Source organism: Oryzias latipes, chromosome 19 (assembly GCF_053564925.1).
Source record: "Oryzias latipes strain Hd-rR chromosome 19, Olatipes_Hd-rR_3.1".
NCBI lineage: Eukaryota > Metazoa > Chordata > Actinopteri > Beloniformes > Adrianichthyidae > Oryzias > Oryzias latipes.
In genome coordinates this window covers 27,814,579-27,834,037 of record NC_136255.1, presented here as the reverse complement: position 1 = coordinate 27,834,037, position 19,459 = coordinate 27,814,579, and the positions used below count along the sequence as shown (strand labels likewise).

The window sequence follows — 19,459 nt, the reverse complement described above, 5'->3', positions numbered from 1 at the left end:
CCCAAAAGGGGTTTATTTAAATACAAGCCTCGTGTGTCTAACCACGTTTTAACAGTAAAACCTTCAAAACACAAGAAGCCTTCAGCTCATCTCGGTCCACAGTATGGACATGAGCGCGTTCGACTGAAGCATCATGGACCAGAAGGCTGAACTGCAGACCTTTGACCTTCAACTAGAGCCCCGCCCCCTTTACATTTGGCATCATTGAAAGGCACAAAATGTCCAGACCAAAAGGAGTGTGTGTGTGTGGGGGGCAGTTTCTCCTGCCACAGGGGTAGTTAATGCTAGTGCCCCCACCCCTGCAGGAACAACATGTCAACATGAAATCTGGAGTTTTAAAGTTTCTCCAATCAGAACCAGTTTAAGAATCTCAGACAGACATGACATTAATGCTCAGATTTATTCTTTAGTGGGCGGAGTCTCAGACAGCTGATGCTCCAGCTTCACCTGCAGGGATCAGGTGTCTTCCTTCAGGTGGGCGCGGCCTTTCCCTCAGTACATCTTCTGCTCTTTGCTCATCGGAAACCCCTGATGGGCTTCAGGCAGAGGAATGTGGTCAAAGATATCCTGGGAGTATTTGGCGTCAGAGCGGAAGTCCCGAGCTCGCTGGTACCCGCTGCTGGACTTGACGATGTGGGATGACGGGAAGACTGGGCGTTCCTCCACCATGCCCAGAGGCACGTGGTCAGAGGTCCAGGCGAAGCGTGGGAAGGGGCGCTCCGGCTCATAGCTCATGCCGTCAGCGATCAGGTCATAGATGTCAGCCTCCTGCTCGTCAGAGAGGCCATGATCGGATCCAGAAGGAGCTCCGCCCCCAAAGCCAGTTCCAGAGGGGAACCCTGCTCCAGTTGGACCTGAACCACAGAGTTCCTTCAGACCTGGGACCTTCAGCAGCACCAGGAAGCAGAAGAACACTTACTTTTCCTGACGGGATACGAGTCAGCAGCCACGAAGAGCAGAAAAGCAACGCAGGAGAACCTGTTCACACAGAACCATTAACACCAGAACAGGAACACCTGAGACTTCACAACCAACAACACAACTTACTGCAGAACCCGAATAACCGCCGTCCTCATGCTAAGACCGTGACCTTTGGTTTCCATCTGTGACCTAAAGACCTTCAACACTTTCCACCCTCAGCTGTCTGTCCAGAGCAGAGACGCCTGGACTTTTATCTGCTCCGAGTTTGGAGATCCTCCTCTGGCCTAATCACTCATTGACCTCACCTGTTCCACTGCTCGTGGTTTCCATAGCAACCAGAGTCTCAGTGGTTCTGTGTTCATTTCTTCTGATCTTCATTCAGGGAGATGGTTGTGGGGTTTTCTGGTTCAGGACCAGAGCCTCACTCGTGGCAGAAGATGCAGAAATGTCAGGAGAATCTGATGCAGCATTTCTGAGCCTCCTGGTTAGGATTTCCCTCAAACGGAGGGAAACCACAGACATCTCAGGAGATAAACCTCCTGCAGGAGATAAACCTCCTGCAGGAGATAAACCTCCTGCAGGAGCCTCTCCCACAGAATGGTGGTCCCATGTCAGCTCGGGTTCCTCTACCAGAGAAGTTTGGGCTTTTATGATCCATGGATCCATCCTGAGTGCTGCTTATAGCTGAATCAGCATTAAATGCAGAAGTTCTGTTCAGGATTCTGACCTTCAGAGAGATGGGGGGGGGGGCATGCAGTGAGAAGGAGGAGCCTAAAATCGGTTCTCCAATGACTGAGCAGCAATGAAGCTGTTTCGGCTCAGTTTGAGATTCTGTTCTGGACGCAAATTTCTGAACCTGCTGAAGGTAGGCAACCCAAAAGGGGGGGGGGGGGGGGGGGGGGGGGGGGGGGAGCTTGAACAGTCAGACATGAATGCACCGGTGGAAGAAACCAAACTGGTGTCATGTTACTGATGTGAGTCATGAAAAAGCAGATTTAAAAAGTAGAACTGCAGTTCTTGGAAGTTGAGTTTGAGGATAGAAGACAAACCCCTTCCATCTCTGAAAAAGGGGGCGGGGGCAGATTTCACTTGCCCCCAGATTTAATAAGTGGGCAGGTAAACCCGGGTGTCTTCTGCATAGAAAAGAAATGTTGCCAGAACAGACCTTTGGGGAACACCAAATGTTACAGCAGGTGGTTCCTGTGGAACAGCAAGAAATCGAGGACCGACACCAGAAGAGCAGGCGTCTGTGAGGAGGGGTCTGTGAGGAGGGGTCTGTGAGGAGGGGTCTGTGAAGAGGCGTCATTGAAAGAGGCGTCTGTGAAGAGGCGTCTGTGAGGAGGCATCTGTGAGGAGGGGTCTGTGAGGAGGCGTCTGTGAGGAGGAGTCTGTGAGGAGGCGTCTGTGAAGAGGCGTCTGTGAAGAGGCGTCTGTGAAGAGTCTGAGGAGGAGTCTGTGAGGAGGGGTCTGTAAGGAGGCGTCTGTGAGGAGGCGTCTGTGAGGAGGCGTCTGTGAAGAGGCGTCTGTGAGGAGGCATCTGTGAGGAGGGGTCTGTGAGGAGGCGTCTGTGAGGAGGAGTCTGTGAGGAGGAGTCTGTGAAGAGTCTGAGGAGGAGTTTGTGAGGAGGGGTCTGTAAGGAGGCGTCTGTGAGGAGGCGTCTGTGAGGAGGCGTCTGTAAGGAGGCGTCTGTGAAGAGGCGTCTGTGAAGAGTCTGAGGAGGAGTTTGTGAGGAGGGGTCTGTAAGGAGGCGTCTGTGAGGAGGCGTCTGTGAAGAGGCGTCATTGAAAGAGGCGTCTGTGAAGAGGCGTCTGTGAGGAGGCATCTGTGAGGAGGGGTCTGTGAGGAGGCGTCTGTGAGGAGGAGTCTGTGAAGAGTCTGAGGAGGAGTTTGTGAGGAGGGGTCTGTAAGGAGGCGTCTGTGAGGAGGCGTCTGTGAGGAGGCGTCTGTAAGGAGGCGTCTGTGAAGAGGCGTCTGTGAAGAGTCTGAGGAGGAGTCTGTGAGGAGGCGTCTGTGAAGAGGCGTCTGTGAGGAGGCGTCTGTGAGGAGGCGTCTGTGAAGAGGCGTCTGTGAAGAGGCGTCTGTGAAGAGGCGTCTGTGAAGAGTCTGAGGAGGAGTCTGTGAGGAGGCGTCTGTGAGGAGAGGTCTGTAAGGAAGCGTCTGTGAAGAGGCATCTGTGAGGAGGGGTCTGTGAGGAGGCGTCTGTGAGGAGGAGTCTGTGAGGAGGCATCTGTGAGGAGAAGTCTGTGAGGAGGAGTCTCTGAGGAGGAGTCTGTGAGGAGGCGTCTGTGAGGAGGAGTCCGTGAGGAGGCGTCTGTGAAGAGTCTGAGGAGGAGTTTGTGAGGAAGGGTCTGTAAGGAGGCGTCTGTGAGGAGGCGTCTGTGAGGAGGCGTCTGTGAGGAGGAGTCTGTGAGGAAGATTCTGTGAGGAGACGTCTGTGAGGAGGCGTCTGTGACGAGGAGTCCGTGAGGAGGCGTCTGTGAGGAGGGGTCTGTGAGGAGAAGTCTGTGAGGAGGCGTCTGTGAGGAGGGGTCTGTGAGGAGGCGTCTGTGAGGAGGAGTCTGTGAGGAAGATTCTGTGAGGAGGCGTCTGTGAGGAGGAGTCTGTGAGGAAGATTCTGTGAGGAGGCGTCTGTGAGGAGGAGTCTGTGAGGAAGATTCTGTGAGGAGACGTCTGTGAGGAGGCGTCTGTGACGAGGGGTCTGTGAAAAGTCTGAGGAGGGGTCTGTGAGGAGGAGTCTGTGAGGAAGATTCTGTGAGGAGGCGTCTGTGAGGAGGCGTCTGTGAGGAGGAGTCTGTGAGGAAGATTCTGTGAGGAGGCGTCTGTGAGGAGGAGTCTGTGAGGAAGATTCTGTGAGGAAGATTCTGTGAGGAGGCGTCTGTGAGGAGGGGTCTGTGAAAAGTCTGAGGAGGGGTCTGTGAGGAGGAGTCTGTGAGGAGGATTCTGTGAGGAGGCGTCTGTGAGGGGGCGTCTGTGAGGAGGAGTCTGTGAGGAGGCGTCCGTGAGGAGGGGTCTGTGAGGAAGCGTCTGTGAGGAGGCGTCCGTGAGGAGGCGTCTGTGAGGAGGCGTCCGTGAGGAGGAGTCTGTGAGGAAGATTCTGTGAGGAGGCGTCTGTGAGGAGGCGTCTGTGACGAGGAGTCCGTAAGGAGGCGTCTGTGAGGAGGTGTCTGTGAGGAGAAGTCTGTGAGGAGGCGTCTGTGAGGGGGCGTCTGTGAGGAGGAGTCCGTGAGGAGGCGTCCGTGAGGAGGGGTCTGTGAGAAAGCGTCTGTGAGGAGGCGTCCGTGAGGAGGCGTCTGTGAGGAGGGGTCTGTGAGAAAGCGTCTGTGAGGAGGCGTCTGTGAGGAGACGTCTGTGAGGAGGCGTCTGTGAGGAGGCGTCCGTGAGGAGGCGTCTGTGAGGAGGCGTCCGTGAGGAGGGGTCTGTGAGAAAGCGTCTGTGAGGAGGCGTCTGTGAGGAGGTGTCCGTGAGGAGGCGTCTGTGAGGAGGCGTCCGTGAGGAGGAGTCTGTGAGGAGGCGTCTGTGAGGAGGCGTCTGTGAGGAGGCGTCCGTGAGGAGGGGTCTGTGAGGAAGCGTCTGTGAGGAGGCGTCCGTGAGGAGGCGTCTGTGAGGAGGCGTCCGTGAGGAGGAGTCTGTGAGGAGGCGTCTGTGAGGAGGGGTCTGTGAGGAGGCGTCTGTGAGGAGGAGTCTGTGAGGAAGATTCTGTGAGGAGGCGTCTGTGAGGAGGAGTCTGTGAGGAAGATTCTGTGAGGAGGCGTCTGTGAGGAGGAGTCTGTGAGGAAGATTCTGTGAGGAGACGTCTGTGAGGAGGCGTCTGTGACGAGGGGTCTGTGAAAAGTCTGAGGAGGGGTCTGTGAGGAGGAGTCTGTGAGGAAGATTCTGTGAGGAGGCGTCTGTGAGGAGGCGTCTGTGAGGAGGAGTCTGTGAGGAAGATTCTGTGAGGAGGCGTCTGTGAGGAGGAGTCTGTGAGGAAGATTCTGTGAGGAAGATTCTGTGAGGAGGCGTCTGTGAGGAGGGGTCTGTGAAAAGTCTGAGGAGGGGTCTGTGAGGAGGAGTCTGTGAGGAGGATTCTGTGAGGAGGCGTCTGTGAGGGGGCGTCTGTGAGGAGGAGTCTGTGAGGAGGCGTCCGTGAGGAGGGGTCTGTGAGGAAGCGTCTGTGAGGAGGCGTCCGTGAGGAGGCGTCTGTGAGGAGGCGTCCGTGAGGAGGAGTCTGTGAGGAGGCGTCTGTGAGGAGGGGTCTGTGAGGAGGCGTCTGTGAGGAGGAGTCTGTGAGGAAGATTCTGTGAGGAGGCGTCTGTGAGGAGGCGTCTGTGACGAGGAGTCCGTAAGGAGGCGTCTGTGAGGAGGTGTCTGTGAGGAGAAGTCTGTGAGGAGGCGTCTGTGAGGGGGCGTCTGTGAGGAGGAGTCCGTGAGGAGGCGTCCGTGAGGAGGGGTCTGTGAGAAAGCGTCTGTGAGGAGGCGTCCGTGAGGAGGCGTCTGTGAGGAGGGGTCTGTGAGAAAGCGTCTGTGAGGAGGCGTCTGTGAGGAGACGTCTGTGAGGAGGCGTCTGTGAGGAGGCGTCCGTGAGGAGGCGTCTGTGAGGAGGCGTCCGTGAGGAGGCGTCTGTGAGGAGGCGTCCGTGAGGAGGCGTCCGTGAGGAGGGGTCTGTGAGAAAGCGTCTGTGAGGAGGCGTCTGTGAGGAGGCGTCCGTGAGGAGGCGTCTGTGAGGAGGCGTCCGTGAGGAGGAGTCTGTGAGGAGGCGTCTGTGAGGAGGCGTCTGTGAGGAGGCGTCCGTGAGGAGGAGTCTGTGAGGAGGCGTCTGTGAAGAGTCTGAGAAGGAATTTGAGAGGAGGGGTCTCTAAGGAGGCGTCTGTGAGGAGGAGTCCGTGAGGAGGCGTCTGTGAGGAGGCGTCTGTGAGGAAGATTCTGTGAGGAGACGTCTGTGAGGAGGCGTCTGTGACGAGGAGTCCGTGAGGAGGCGTCTGTGAGGAGGCGTCTGTGAGGAGGCGTCTGTGAGGAGGCGTCTGTGAGGAGGGGTCTGTGAGGAGGAGTCTGTGAGGAAGATTCTGTGAGGAGACGTCTGTGAGGAGGCGTCTGTGACGAGGAGTCCGTGAGGAGGCGTCTGTGAGGAGGGGTCTGTAAGGAGGCGTCTGTGAAGAGGCATCTGTGAGGAGGGGTCTGTGAGGAGGCGTCTGTGAGGAGGAGTCCGTGAGGAGGCGTCTGTGAAGAGTCTGAGGAGGAGTTTGTGAGGAAGGGTCTGTAAGGAGGCGTCTGTGAGGAGGCGTCTGTGAGGAGGCGTCTGTGAGGAGTAGTCTGTGAGGAGGCGTCTGTGAAGAGTCTGAGGAGGAGTTTGTGAGGAGGGGTCTGTAAGGAGGCGTCTGTTAGGAGGCGTCTGTGAGGAGGGGACTGTGAGGAGGCGTCTGTGAAGAGGCGTCTGGGAAGAGGCGTCTGTGAAGAGGCGTCTGTGAGGAGAAGTCTGTGAGGAGGAGTCTCTGAGGAGGAGTCTGTGAGGAGGCGTCTGTGAGGAGGCGTCTGTGAGGAGGCGTCTGTGAGGAGGCGTCTGTGAGGAGGGGTCTGTGAGGAGGAGTCTGTGAGGAAAATTCTGTGAGGAGACGTCTGTGAGGAGGCGTCTGTGACGAGGAGTCCGTGAGGAGGCGTCTGTGAGGAGGGGTCTGTAAGGAGGCGTCTGTGAAGAGGCATCTGTGAGGAGGGGTCTGTGAGGAGGCGTCTGTGAGGAGGCGTCTTTGAGGAGGAGTCTGTGAGGAAGATTCTGTGAGGAGACGTCTGTGAGGAGGCGTCTGTGACGAGGAGTCCTTGAGGAGGCGTCTGTGAGGAGGTGTCTGTGAGGAGAAGTCTGTGAGGAGGCGTCTGTGAGGAGGAGTCTGTGAGGAAGATTCTGTGAGGAGGCGTCTGTGAGGAGGCGTCTGTGAGGAGGAGTCTGTGAGGAAGATTCTGTGAGGAGACGTCTGTGAGGAGGCGTCTGTGACGAGGAGTCCGTGAGGAGGCGTCTGTGAGGAGGGGTCTGTGAAAAGTCTGAGGAGGGGTCTGTGAGGAGAAGTCTGTGAGGAGGAGTCTCTGAGGAGGAGTCTGTGAGGACGCATCTGTGAGGAGGCGTCTGTGAGGAGTCTGAGGAGGAGTTTGTGAGGAAGGGTGTATTAGGAGGCGTCTGTGAGGAGGCGTCTGTGAGGAGGGGTCTGTGAGGAGGCGTCTGTGAGGAGGAGTCTGTGAGGAAGATTCTGTGAGGAGACGTCTGTGAGGAGGCGTCTGTGACGAGGAGTCCTTGAGGAGGCGTCTGTGAGGAGGTGTCTGTGAGGAGAAGTCTGTGAGGAGGCGTCTGTGAGGAGGCGTCTGTGAGGAGGCGTCTGTGAGGAGGAGTCTGTGAGGAAGATTCTGTGAGGAGGCGTCTGTGAGGAGGCGTCTGTGAGGAGGAGTCTGTGAGGAAGATTCTGTGAGGAGACGTCTGTGAGGAGGCGTCTGTGACGAGGAGTCCGTGAGGAGGCGTCTGTGAGGAGGGGTCTGTGAAAAGTCTGAGGAGGGGTCTGTGAGGAGGAGTCTGTGAGGAGGATTCTGTGAGGAGGCGTCTGTGAGGGGGCGTCTGTGAGGAGTCCGTGAGGAGGCGTCCGTGAGGAGGGGTCTGTGAGGAAGCGTCTGTGAGGAGGCGTCCGTGAGGAGGCGTCTGTGAGGAGGCGTCCGTGAGGAGGAGTCTGTGAGGAGGCGTCCGTGAGGAGGGGTCTGTGAGGAGGCGTCTGTGAGGAAGATTCTGTGAGGAGGCGTCTGTGAGGAGGAGTCTGTGAGGAAGATTCTGTGAGGAGGCGTCTGTGAGGAGTCTGTGAGGAGGCGTCTGTGAGGAGGCGTCTGTGAGGAAGATTCTATGAGGAGGCGTCTGTGAAGAGTCTGAGGAGGAGTCTGTGAGGAGGGGTCTGTGAGGAAGATTCTGTGAGGAAACGTCTGTGAGGAGGCGTCTGTGACGAGGAGTCCTTGAGGAGGCGTCTGTGAGGAGGTGTCTGTGAGGAGAAGTCTGTGAGGAGGCGTCTGTGAGGAGGAGTCTGTGAGGAAGATTCTGTGAGGAGGCGTCTGTGAGGAGGCGTCTGTGAGGAGGAGTCTGTGAGGAAGATTCTGTGAGGAGACGTCTGTGAGGAGGCGTCTGTGACGAGGAGTCCGTGAGGAGGCGTCTGTGAGGAGGGGTCTGTGAAAAGTCTGAGGAGGGGTCTGTGAGGAGAAGTCTGTGAGGAGGAGTCTCTGAGGAGGAGTCTGTGAGGAAGATTCTGTGAGGAGACGTCTGTGAGGAGGCGTCTGTGACGAGGAGTCCTTGAGGAGGCGTCTGTGAGGAGGTGTCTGTGAGGAGAAGTCTGTGAGGAGGCGTCTGTGAGGAGGCGTCTGTGAGGAGGAGTCTGTGAGGAAGATTCTGTGAGGAGACGTCTGTGAGGAGGCGTCTGTGACGAGGAGTCCGTGAGGAGGCGTCTGTGAGGAGGGGTCTGTGAGGAGGAGTCTGTGAGGAGGATTCTGTGAGGAGGCGTCTGTGAGGGGGCGTCTGTGAGGAGTCCATGAGGAGGCGTCCGTGAGGAGGGGTCTGTGAGGAAGCGTCTGTGAGGAGGGGTCTGTAAGGAGGCGTCCGTGAGGAGGCGTCTGTGAGGAGGCGTCCGTGAGGAGGAGTCTGTGAGGAGGCGTCTGTGAGGAGGCGTCTGTGAGGAGGCGTCTGTGAGGAAGATTCTGTGAGGAGGCGTCTGTGAGGAGGAGTCTGTGAGGAAGATTCTGTGAGGAGGCGTCTGTGAGGAGTCTGTGAGGAGGCGTCTGTGAGGAGGCGTCTGTGAGGAAGATTCTATGAGGAGGCGTCTGTGAAGAGTCTGAGGAGGAGTCTGTGAGGAGGGGTCTGTGAGGAGGCGTCTATGATGAGGCGTCTGTGAGGAGGAGTCTGTGAGGAAGATTCTGTGAGGAAGATTCTGTGAGGAGGACTCTGTGAGGAGGCGTCTGTGAGGAGGCGTCTGTGAGGAGGGGTCTGTGAGGAGGGGTCTGTGAGGAGGCGTCTATGATGAGGCGTCTGTGAGGAGGCGTCTGTGAGGAAGAGTCTGTGAGGAGGAGTCTGTGAGGAAGATTCTGTGAGGAAGATTCTGTGAGGAAGATTCTGTGAGGAGGAGTCTGTGAGGAAGATTCTGTGAGGAAGATTCTGTGAGGAAGATTCTGTGAGGAGGACTCTGTGAGGAAGATTCTGTGAGGAGGAGTCTGTGAGGAAGATTCTGTGAGGAGGACTCTGTGAGGAAGATTCTGTGAGGAGGAGTCTGTGAGGAAGATTCTGTGAGGAGGAGTCTGTGAGGAAGATTCTGTGAGGAAGATTCTGTGAGGAAGATTCTGTGAGGAAGAGTCTGTGAGGAGGCGTCTGTGAGGAGGAGTCTGTGAGGAGGCGTCTGTGAGGAGGCGTCTGTGAAGAGGCGTCTGTGAGGAGGCGTCTGTGAGGAAGAGCCTGTGAGGAAGAGTCTGTGAGGAGGCGTCTGTGAGGAGGCGTCTGTGAGGAGGCGTCTGTGAGGAGGCGTCTGTGAGGAGGCGTCTGTGAAGAGGCGTCTGTGAGGAGGCGTCTGTGAGGAGGCGTCTGTGAGGAGGCGTCTGTGAAGAGGCGTCTGTGAGGAGGCGTCTGTGAGGAGGCGTCTGTGAGGAGGCGTCTGTGAGGAGGCGTCTGTGAAGAGGCGTCTGTGAGGAGGCGTCTGTGAAGAGGAGTCTGCTTCCGATCCCTCAGCTCGTTCTTCCATCTAGGATCCTCAGTTCTTCTGTCCATCTTGTCCTCTGACTCTCTGGTGTTTGTAGGTCGTACGGCGTTCCTGCCTCCCGTCTTTCCGTTTCCTCCTGGAGCTCCGTGGCAGAATCATCGTTTCTCCTGCTGTTGTGACGACGTCCATCTTCCTGCTCAGACGCTCCGTCAGCAGCAGCTGTGACCAAACTCTTCTTCTGGAACTGATGGGTCTGTTTCAGAAATGTGTATCCGGTCCTCAGAACAGCACATAAACGGATTTAACGGATCTCATCTGATCCACCAATCAGCTCCTTCGTCCTGTCAGCAGCCAATCAGATTAAGGAATGTTGACCTGAATATAAATTTACAACTTTGACCTGAAAGGCAGGAAGTTCACAGAATTCACTTCCTGTTTGTCTCTGTTGATGGAAGTTTATTCCCCAGCTTTTTATTCCTGAACCCCTCAGTTTTTAACGTCACATGTTTCAAAATTCTGTTGCATATGTGTCACATGTCATCAAATGAACATTGATGGAAGTTTTCCTGCTGGGAAGCTGTTTTACACAGACAACCCCCCCTAGTGGTCACCTGGTGAATTTTTCTATTTAAGAGACCTCAGAGGAAAGCTTCAGCACAACTGAACACTCCACAGAGCTTTCAAATGTTTTATTGCTGTCACGGCTTCTGCAGGCTCTTCAGTAGATCCCATAGGTGTGTTCCCGCCCGTCTCTGTAGCGGTCCAGGTAGCGCAGCGGCTGTCCGTGGGGGTATTTGACCTGGGGCGGGTGGTAAACTGGAGGTCTGATGAACTCGAACACCGGCTCCTTCATACCTGAAGGCAGAAGGAAGACCTGACATGACCGGTTCCCACACGGACTCGGGGCTTCTGCCGCGGCTGGACTCACAGAGGACGCCGTGGAAGGTGTCCGTCACCGACTCGTCCCACTGGCTCTGGAAGAACGCCAGGCCTGCAGGCGTCATGCGGTCCTGGTGCTTCCTGTAGAAGTCCAGCGTCCTGAACGTGCGCTCCTGCAGGGACAGACTGAGGAGAGAGGAGACGCATGAGACCAAACTGAAGCTCCTCCTCCTTTGGTTCCAAACAGCAAATAATCTGTCTTTTATTTTGAAAGGTTATGTCAATTTCTGCTTTTAAATAGAAACTTTAGAAGAACTGAAGGAAAAGCCTTAAAAATGTGCAACAATATTTTAGGATTCTGAAAATGATCGAGCATCAGTGGGTATTTTTGGGCCGCCGTTTCCGTGGTGACGGCAGAAGCTCACCACGGTGACGGTCGGACTTCCTCCTGGAAGTCCACGAGTCCTTCCTGCTTGAAGAGGACGTAGACGAAGCGCTGGAAGCCGGTTCCTCGGGCCGGGAACGGGGGCAGATAGTGAAACAGCTCCTCCCCCTCCTGCACGGCGGCGCCGGGGACGTTCCCCCTGCAGAGAACGCAACCACGCCTCAGAGAGGGGGGGCGACGCCCCCAGGACCACACCTCCTCTCTGAGGGACAGGTACTTACACTAGCCAGTGGACGTACTCTGCCCGGGTCTCCTGAAGATGCTCGTCTGAAACCAGAACACGGCAGCTTTAGGACCCAGGAGAGACTCCTGCAGCTTCACCTCCACCAAGCGTGAGCAGAGAAATAGCTCATGAAAGGAGGTTTTCATGAAAGGAGGCAGAGCTCCTGCAGCCATCTTCGTCTTCATCTCCTGGATCTTCCAGAACCTCCAGAACTGGAACCTGTTTGGAGGAGGAAAGCTCTGCGGACAGACGGAGGACGCTGACCTGGAGATGTGAGGAGGAGGGTCCACAAGGAGCCCGGCTCTGCATCAAAGCTGACCTCAGGAGGAGACGCCGCCTGCAGAGCAGCCAGGAGGAGCTTCTTCAGCGGAGTCCACACCCAAAGCCCGCCACTGCGGCGCCACGGACTCACCTGAGAGGGAGTGAGACGGTTCCCGTGATGGACCCGAGCCGCGCCGTCCCGGCCGTAGCAGATGCGGAGCGTGACCTGCGGCAGGAAGTAAGCGTCGGCGAACAGATCTCTGAAGACGCCGTAATGGTCGGCGATCCTCTGGACGTGGAACGGCCCGCTGGTCTTCTCCCAGGTGTCCTGAACCCGATCCAGAGAGACCTTCACTGAAGAAGAGACACCAGAGATGAAGAGCAGGAACCGTTCTGATGATGAGGAGGAGGATGGGTTCCTGAACGTGAGAGAGGGGCGGAGACGGCGATGTGTGGAAGGTGGAGGGACGCGGTCTGGGAGATGAGATGGATGAGGGCAGTAAAGGAGAGAGGGCTGTAAGGATGACACCCAGACTCTAACCTATGGGGGGGGGGGGCAGACATCAGGGGAAAAGGAGAAGTTAGAGTTTATTTAGGGAGGGGCTTGTTCCTACGATGAGAAATGTATTTATATTTAATTGAAGGAAGTTTGCAGTGAACCAGGATTTCATTTCAAGGAGGCATTTGGAGAGGGAGGCAGGCTTAGAGAGGTAGAGCTGGGTGTCATCTGCATAGCAGTGAAAGTGGGTGTCGTGTTTACGGAAGATTTAACCAAGGGGGAGAAGGTAAATGATGAATAGCAGGGGCCCCAGGACAGAGCCTTGGGGCACACCTGTGGTAATTGGACTGTGGGAGAGGTGAATGACTCTAATTGGATGAAATGGGTGCGGCCTGAAAGATAGGACTGGATCCAGCTGAGGGGTAAGTCAGTGATTCTGATGGTTGAACGTCTTTCCAGAGGGGGGGGGGGGGGGGGGGGGGTGAGATTGTATCAAAGGCAGCAGTCAGAGTAGAAGGAGGATGGAAGCTAAACCAGAGTCAGCGGTGAGAAAACCTTGTTGGTCATTTTAAGGAGGCTGTTTCTGTGGAAATGACAGAAGCCAGACTGGAGCTGTTGATAGACATGATTGGAAGGGAGGAAGAGAGGAGGGTGAGGAAGGGAGGAGGGGAGGAGGGTGAGGAGGTTGAGGAGGGGAGGAGGGTGAGGAGGATGAGGAGGTGAGGAGGTGTTGAGGAGGGTGAGGAGGATGAGGAGGATGAGGAGGGTGAGGAGGGTGAGGAGGGGAGGAGGATGAGGAAGGTGAGGAGGATGAGGAGGGTGAGGAGGGGAGGAGGATGAGGAGGGTGAGGAGGGTGAGGAGGGGAGGAGGATGAGGAGGGTGTTGAGGGTGAGGAGGATGAGAGGGTGAGAAGGGGAGGAGGGTGAGGAGGGTGAGGAGGTTGAGGAGGGGAGGAGGGTGAGGAGGATGAGGAGGTGAGGAGGTGTTGAGGAGGGTGAGGAGGATGAGGAGGATGAGGAGGGTGAGGAGGGTGAGGAGGGGAGGAGGATGAGGAAGGTGAGGAGGATGAGGAGGGTGAGGAGGGGAGGAGGATGAGGAGGGTGAGGAGGGTGAGGAGGGGAGGAGGATGAGGAGGGTGTTGAGGGTGAGGAGGATGAGAGGGTGAGAAGGGGAGGAGGGTGAGGAGGGTGAGAGGGTGAGGAGGTGAGGAGGGTGAGGAGGGGAGGAGGGTGAGGAGGTGAGGAGGGTGAGGAGGGTGAGGAGGGTGAGGAGGTGAGGGGGTGTTGAGGGTGAGGAGGATGAGGAGGGTGAGGAGGATGAGAGGGTGAGAAGGGGAGGAGGGTGAGAGGGTGAGGAGGTGAGGAGGGTGAGGAGGGTGAGAGGGTGAGGAGGTGAGGAGGGTGAGGAGGGTGAGGAGGGTGAGGAAGGGAGGAGGGGAGGAGGGTGGGGAGGGTGAGGAGGATGAGGAGGTGAGGAGGTGTTGAGGAGGGTGAGAGGGTGAGAGGGTGAGGAGGATGAGGAGGATGAGGAGGTGAGGAAGATGAGGAGGGTGAGGAGGTGAGGGGGTGTTGAGGGTGAGGAGGATGAGGAGGGTGAGGAGGATGAGAGGGTGAGAAGGGGAGGAGGGTGAGGAGGGGAGGAGGGTGAGGAGGGTGAGAGGGTGAGGAGGTGAGGAGGGTGAGGAGGTGAGGAGGGTGAGGAGGGGAGGAGGGTGAGGAGGTGAGGAGGGTGAGGAGGGTGAGGAGGTGAGGAGGGTGAGGAGGTGAGGAGGGTGAGGAGGTGAGGGGGTGTTGAGGGTGAGGAGGATGAGGAGGGTGAGGAGGATGAGAGGGTGAGAAGGGGAGGAGGGTGAGAGGGTGAGGAGGTGAGGAGGGTGAGGAGGGGAGGAGGGTGAGGAGGGTGAGGAGGGTGAGGAGGATGAGGAGGTGAGGGGGTGTTGAGGGTGAGGAGGGTGAGCAGGGTGAGGAGGGTGAGGAGGGTGAGGAGGGGAGGAGGATGAGGAGGGTGAGGAGGTGAGGAGGGTGAGGAGGGGAGGAGGGTGAGGAGGGTGAGGAGGTGAGGAGGGTGAGGAGGGGAGGAGGGTGAGGAGGTGAGGAGGGTGAGGAGGTGAGGGGGTGTTGAGGGTGAGGAGGATGAGGAGGGTGAGGAGGATGAGAGGGTGAGAAGGGGAGGAGGGTGAGAGGGTGAGGAGGTGAGGAGGGTGAGGAGGGGAGGAGGGTGAGGAGGGTGAGAGGGTGAGGAGGTGATGAGGGTGAGGAGGGGAGGAGGGTGAGGAGGGTGAGGAGGGTGAGGAGGATGAGGAGGTGAGGGGGTGTTGAGGGTGAGGAGGGTGAGCAGGGTGAGGAGGGTGAGGAGGGTGAGGAGGGGAGGAGGATGAGGAGGGTGAGGAGGATGAGGAGGATGAGGAGGGTGTTGAGGGTGAGGAGGGTGAGGAGGGTGAGCAGGGTGAGGAGGGTGAGGAGGGTGAGGAGGGTGAGGAGGGGAGGAGGATGAGGAGGGTGAGGAGGATGAGGAGGATGAGGAGGTGAGGAGGTGAGGAGGGTGAGGAGGGTGAGGAAGGGAGGAGGGGAGGAGGGTGAGGAGGTTGAGGATGGGAGGAGGGTGGGGAGGGTGAGGAGGATGAGGAGGTGAGGAGGTGTTGAGGAGGGTGAGAGGGTGAGAGGGTGAGGAGGATGAGGAGGATGAGGAGGTGAGGAAGATGAGGAGGGTGAGGAGGTGAGGGGGTGTTGAGGGTGAGGAGGATGAGGAGGGTGAGGAGGATGAGAGGGTGAGAAGGGGAGGAGGGTGAGGAGGGGAGGAGGGTGAGGAGGGTGAGAGGGTGAGGAGGTGAGGAGGGTGAGGAGGTGAGGAGGGTGAGGAGGGGAGGAGGGTGAGGAGGGTGAGGAGGGTGAGGAGGATGAGGAGGGTGAGGAGGTGAGGGGGTGTTGAGGGTGAGGAGGATGAGGAGGGTGTTGAGGGTGAGGAGGATGAGGAGGGTGAGGAGGATGAGAGGGTGAGAAGGGGAGGAGGGTGAGAGGGTGAGGAGGTGAGGAGGGTGAGGAGGGGAGGAGGGTGAGGAGGGTGAGAGGGTGAGGAGGTGAGGAGGGTGAGGAGGGGAGGGGGGTGAGGAGGTGAGGAGGATGAGGAGGTGAGGAGGGTGAGGAGGGTGAGGAGGGTGAGGAGGGGAGGAGGATGAGGAGGGTGAGGAGGATGAGGAGGGTGAGGAGGGGAGGAGGATGAGGAGGGTGAGGAGGATGAGGAGGGTGAGGAGGGGAGGAGGATGAGGAGGGTGAGGAGGGGAGGAGGATGAGGAGGGTGAGGAGGGGAGGAGGGTGAGGAGGGTGAGGAGGGTGAGGAGGATGAGGAGGGTGAGGAGGTGAGGAGGGTGAGGAGGGGAGGAGGGTGAGGAGGGTGAGGAGGGTGAGGAGGATGAGGAGGTGAGGGGGTGTTGAGGGTGAGGAGGGTGAGCAGGGTGAGGAGGGTGAGGAGGGTGAGGAGGGGAGGAGGATGAGGAGGGTGAGGAGGATGAGGAGGATGAGGAGGGTGAGGAGGGTGAGGAGGATGAGGAGGTGAGGGGGTGTTGAGGGTGAGGAGGGTGAGGAGGGTGAGCAGGGTGAGGAGGGTGAGGAGGGTGAGGAGGGTGAGGAGGGGAGGAGGATGAGGAGGGTGAGGAGGTGAGGAGGGTGAGGAGGGTGAGGAAGGGAGGAGGGGAGGAGGGTGAGGAGGTTGAGGAGGGGAGGAGGGTGGGGAGGGTGAGGAGGATGAGGAGGTGAGGAGGTGTTGAGGAGGGTGAGAGGGTGAGAGGGTGAGGAGGATGAGGAGGTGAGGAAGATGAGGAGGGTGAGGAGGTGAGGGTGAGGAGGATGAGGAGGGTGAGGAGGATGAGAGGGTGAGAAGGGGAGGAGGGTGAGGAGGGGAGGAGGGTGAGGAGGGTGAGAGGGTGAGGAGGTGAGGAGGGTGAGGAGGGGAGGAGGGTGAGGAGGGTGAGGAGGTGAGGAGGGTGAGGAGGGTGAGGAGGGTGAGGAGGGTGAGGAAGGGAGGAGGGGAGGAGGGTGAGGAGGTTGAGGAGGGGAGGAGGGTGGGGAGGGTGAGGAGGATGAGGAGGTGAGGAGGTGTTGAGGAGGGTGAGAGGGTGAGAGGGTGAGGAGGATGAGGAGGTGAGGAAGATGAGGAGGGTGAGGAGGTGAGGGGGTGTTGAGGGTGAGGAGGATGAGGAGGGTGAGGAGGATGAGAGGGTGAGAAGGGGAGGAGGGTGAGGAGGGGAGGAGGGTGAGGAGGGTGAGAGGGTGAGGAGGTGAGGAGGGTGAGGAGGTGAGGAGGGTGAGGAGGGGAGGAGGGTGAGGAGGGTGAGGAGGTGAGGAGGGTGAGGAGGGTGAGGAGGGTGAGGAGGGTGAGGAGGATGAGGAGGGTGAGGAGGTGAGGGGGTGTTGAGGGTGAGGAGGATGAGGAGGGTGTTGAGGGTGAGGAGGATGAGAGGGTGAGAAGGGGAGGAGGGTGAGAGGGTGAGGAGGTGAGGAGGGTGAGGAGGGGAGGAGGGTGAGGAGGGTGAGAGGGTGAGGAGGATGAGGAGGATGAGGAAGTGAGGAGGGTGAGGAGGATGAGGAGGGTGAGGAGGATGAGGAGGGGGAGGAGGATGAGGAGGGTGAGGAAGTGAGGAGGTGAGGAGGGTGAGGAGGATGAGGAGGGTGAGGAGGATGAGGAGGGTGAGGAGGGGAGGAGGATGAGGAAGTGAGGAGGTGAGGAGGGTGAGGAGGATGAGGAGGGTGAGGAGGATGAGGAGGGTGAGGAGGGGAGGAGGGTGAGGAGGGTGAGGAGGGGAGGAGGATGAGGAGGGGAGGAGGATGAGGAGGGTGAGGAGGGGAGGAGGATGAGGAGGGTGAGGAGGGGAGGAGGATGAGGAGGGTGAGGAGGGTGAGGAGGATGAGGAGGGTGAGAGGGTGAGGAGGTGAGGAGGGTGAGGAGGTGAGGAGGGTGAGGAGGGGAGGAGGGTGAGGAGGGTGAGGAGGTGAGGAGGGTGAGGAGGGTGAGGAGGGTGAGGAGGATGAGGAGGGTGAGGAGGTGAGGGGGTGTTGAGGGTGAGGAGGATGAGGAGGGTGTTGAGGGTGAGGAGGATGAGAGGGTGAGAAGGGGAGGAGGGTGAGAGGGTGAGGAGGTGAGGAGGGTGAGGAGGGGAGGAGGGTGAGGAGGGTGAGAGGGTGAGGAGGATGAGGAGGATGAGGAAGTGAGGAGGTGAGGAGGGTGAGGAGGATGAGGAGGGTGAGGAGGATGAGGAGGGTGAGGAGGGGAGGAGGATGAGGAGGGTGAGGAGGGGAGGAGGATGAGGAGGGTGAGGAAGTGAGGAGGTGAGGAGGGTGAGGAGGATGAGGAGGGTGAGGAGGATGAGGAGGGTGAGGAGGGGAGGAGGATGAGGAAGTGAGGAGGTGAGGAGGGTGAGGAGGGGAGGAGGGTGAGGAGGGTGAGGAGGGGAGGAGGATGAGGAGGGTGAGGAGGATGAGGAGGGTGAGGAGGGGAGGAGGATGAGGAGGGTGAGGAGGGGAGGAGGATGAGGAGGGTGAGGAGGGGAGGAGGATGAGGAGGGTGAGAGGCGACAGTTTTTTCAAGGATTTTTGCAATAAGTGGAACAGTAGTTATTCAGGTTGGTTGGATCAGAGCCTGTTTTTTTCAGTGTGGGGGTGACAGCTGCAGTTTTGAGGAACAGTTCCAGTCTTCATGGAGGCGGGAATGATGCTAGTAATGAGGGGGGGGGGGGGGGGAATAAAGAGGGGGAATAGCCTTGACCAGAGCAGTGGGGACTGGGTCAAGTTGGCAGGAGGAGGTTTTGGATTTTTACTGAGTTCATGGATTTGATGAACTGATGGTTTATTAAATGCTGAGAACAGCTGATGAGGGGAGAGAAGAGCTGCTGCCGTTACATTCTGACTGGAGTTGGATTGAAGTTGTTGGTGAATGTCGTGGATTTTTGAGAAGTAAGACTCTAGAGTGTTACAGAAATGAGAGGAGAACAAATGAGGAGGAAGTGAATTCTGGCAGGTTGTTGTACGTGAGAGGATGGAAAAAAGTTAGTTGCCTTTAGCGGAATTTATCAAACCGGAGAAAAGGTCGGAGAAAGTATTGGAGGATATGGTTACAATACATGTCCCCGTGATTAGTGAGCCCAGTTTTCTTGTAGAGTCGTTTAGCTTTGAGTTGTCTGAGGCATAAACATCTGAACGAAGTAAATCCAAAGCAGGAAGTAAAGTTTATCCATCATGTTTATTATAACTCCTGTTTCCGCTTTACATTAGGCCTGTATGTCACAGGAACATAATGAAGCTCAGATCTTACGCGTCCGCAGACGAGCAGCTCTCTCCAGCTCCACGCTCCTCTTGTTGTTCTTCATCACCTGACTCCTCTCCTTCACCTCCTTCCTCCTGTTGGAGACGCGGTACGGCAGTCCGATGTCCACGCGCTCCGCACCTTCAAACACAACAAAGCGCCGTGAACCCCGTCTTCATCCACGGACGCGGCAGCTTCCTCCTCACCGTGTTCCGGGTCGGCGGCGTCCCGGTAGCTCCGGTAGCTTTTCCACCAGGCCGGCTGGTTCTGGGCCTCCTCAGCGGCCCTGAAGTAACGCGTGAAGCTGCGGTACTTCTCCAGGGACTCCAGGCTGGAGACGTCGATGTCCTCGTTAGGCATTGGACCCAGAGGGGGGACGCGCCGGCACAGGTGCACTGGGAGGGGCAGAAGGTCAGAAAAAACCTTCAAGTTCTGAAGGTGGAGGAAACATCATGTGGTTCCACTCAAGTCTGAGTCACAGAGTTAAGGTTAAAGAAGCCGAGAGGAGGCCAGGTTCACACCTTTACAGTTTACCATGATGTGGAACATGAGAAACATCCCATCACATGTTCACGTGCTCCACATGAAAAACATGTGAAGGGATGTTTCACACGTGACCGAGTGGAGAAACGTCACACACATCTAAAACATTTCTTAAAGGATTCGTTCATTTTTTTCTTCTCTTTAAACAGAAATAAATGTGACTCAATGTATCACGCTAAACTATTTAAAAAAAAATCAAAAGCGATACATTTGTTTTTTGGATTTTCAAGTTCGCCCTTAGAGAAAGACACAGGCGCATGCGCACAATCAAATGTCCTACAAACCCAAAGTTTGTCATTTTTGAATAAAAACAACAGCCTGTGTCTCCGTACCGGTTGTGACAAATGTTCGGACATTTCGGAACCACAAATCCGCGGAATTTCTCCGGGCAACCGAAGCTACACCGCGCAGCGCCATCTTGACTCCGCCCCTCCTCCGTCTGCTTCCGGTGGCTACAGTAGCCGAGAGGGCGATTTCTCAAACGAGCTTCGATAAACATCAATCAAAGCATTTAGAAAAAGCGAATAAACATTTAAACTTGTGGATATCTGCGATGATGATTCATTTGAGACCATTGATAATTCAAGGAAAATACACATATGTATTTTTTAAATACCATTAAAGTCATAACATTGTGTTAATGTTCTGCTTTGATGGCAAACGCGTTTTGTGTTTTTAGAAAACAAGTCATTTTTGTATTACAAACAAAGAAAGGAAATAC

The 19,459-nt window shown here is 57.1% G+C and overlaps 2 protein-coding genes across 2 annotated transcripts; both read right to left on the bottom strand.

The window, feature by feature from the left end:
• Positions 1-381: 381 nt before the first annotated feature.
• On the bottom strand, positions 382-1,203 carry LOC144987786 (uncharacterized). The gene is made up of 3 exons (XM_078937205.1): positions 1,048-1,203; positions 920-978; positions 382-854 (listed from the first exon to the last, which is right to left on the bottom strand). The coding sequence occupies exons 1-3, from the start codon at positions 1,101-1,103 to the stop codon at positions 493-495; spliced, it is 477 nt and encodes a 158-aa protein (XP_078793331.1). The 5' UTR covers positions 1,104-1,203; the 3' UTR covers positions 382-492.
• Positions 1,204-10,267: 9,064 nt separating this feature from the next.
• mrpl38 (mitochondrial ribosomal protein L38) lies at positions 10,268-19,230 on the bottom strand. The gene is made up of 9 exons (XM_078937195.1): positions 19,071-19,230; positions 18,402-18,590; positions 18,205-18,336; positions 11,553-11,755; positions 11,405-11,477; positions 11,139-11,184; positions 10,898-11,056; positions 10,522-10,658; positions 10,268-10,448 (listed from the first exon to the last, which is right to left on the bottom strand). The coding sequence occupies exons 1-9, from the start codon at positions 19,153-19,155 to the stop codon at positions 10,312-10,314; spliced, it is 1,161 nt and encodes a 386-aa protein (XP_078793321.1). The 5' UTR covers positions 19,156-19,230; the 3' UTR covers positions 10,268-10,311.
• Positions 19,231-19,459: the final 229 nt, after the last annotated feature.

Excerpts from the sequence above, each read along its gene's own strand:
- LOC144987786 (XM_078937205.1), bottom strand. The coding sequence starts at position 1,103 with ATGGAAACCAAAGGTCACGGTCTTAGCATGAGGACGGCGGTTATTCGG. Across the intron at positions 979-1,047 it reads GCGGTTATTCGGGTTCTGCA|GTTCTCCTGCGTTGCTTTTC; the intron begins GTAAGTTGTGTT and ends CTGTGTGAACAG. Across the intron at positions 855-919 it reads CTCGTATCCCGTCAGGAAAA|GTCCAACTGGAGCAGGGTTC; the intron begins GTAAGTGTTCTT and ends TCTGTGGTTCAG.
- mrpl38 (XM_078937195.1), bottom strand. The coding sequence starts at position 19,155 with ATGGCGCTGCGCGGTGTAGCTTCGGTTGCCCGGAGAAATTCCGCGGAT. Across the intron at positions 18,591-19,070 it reads CCGAACATTTGTCACAACCG|TGCACCTGTGCCGGCGCGTC; the intron begins GTACGGAGACAC and ends TGCCCCTCCCAG. Across the intron at positions 10,659-10,897 it reads GAAGTCCGACCGTCACCGTG|TCTGTCCCTGCAGGAGCGCA; the intron begins GTGAGCTTCTGC and ends CTCTCTCCTCAG.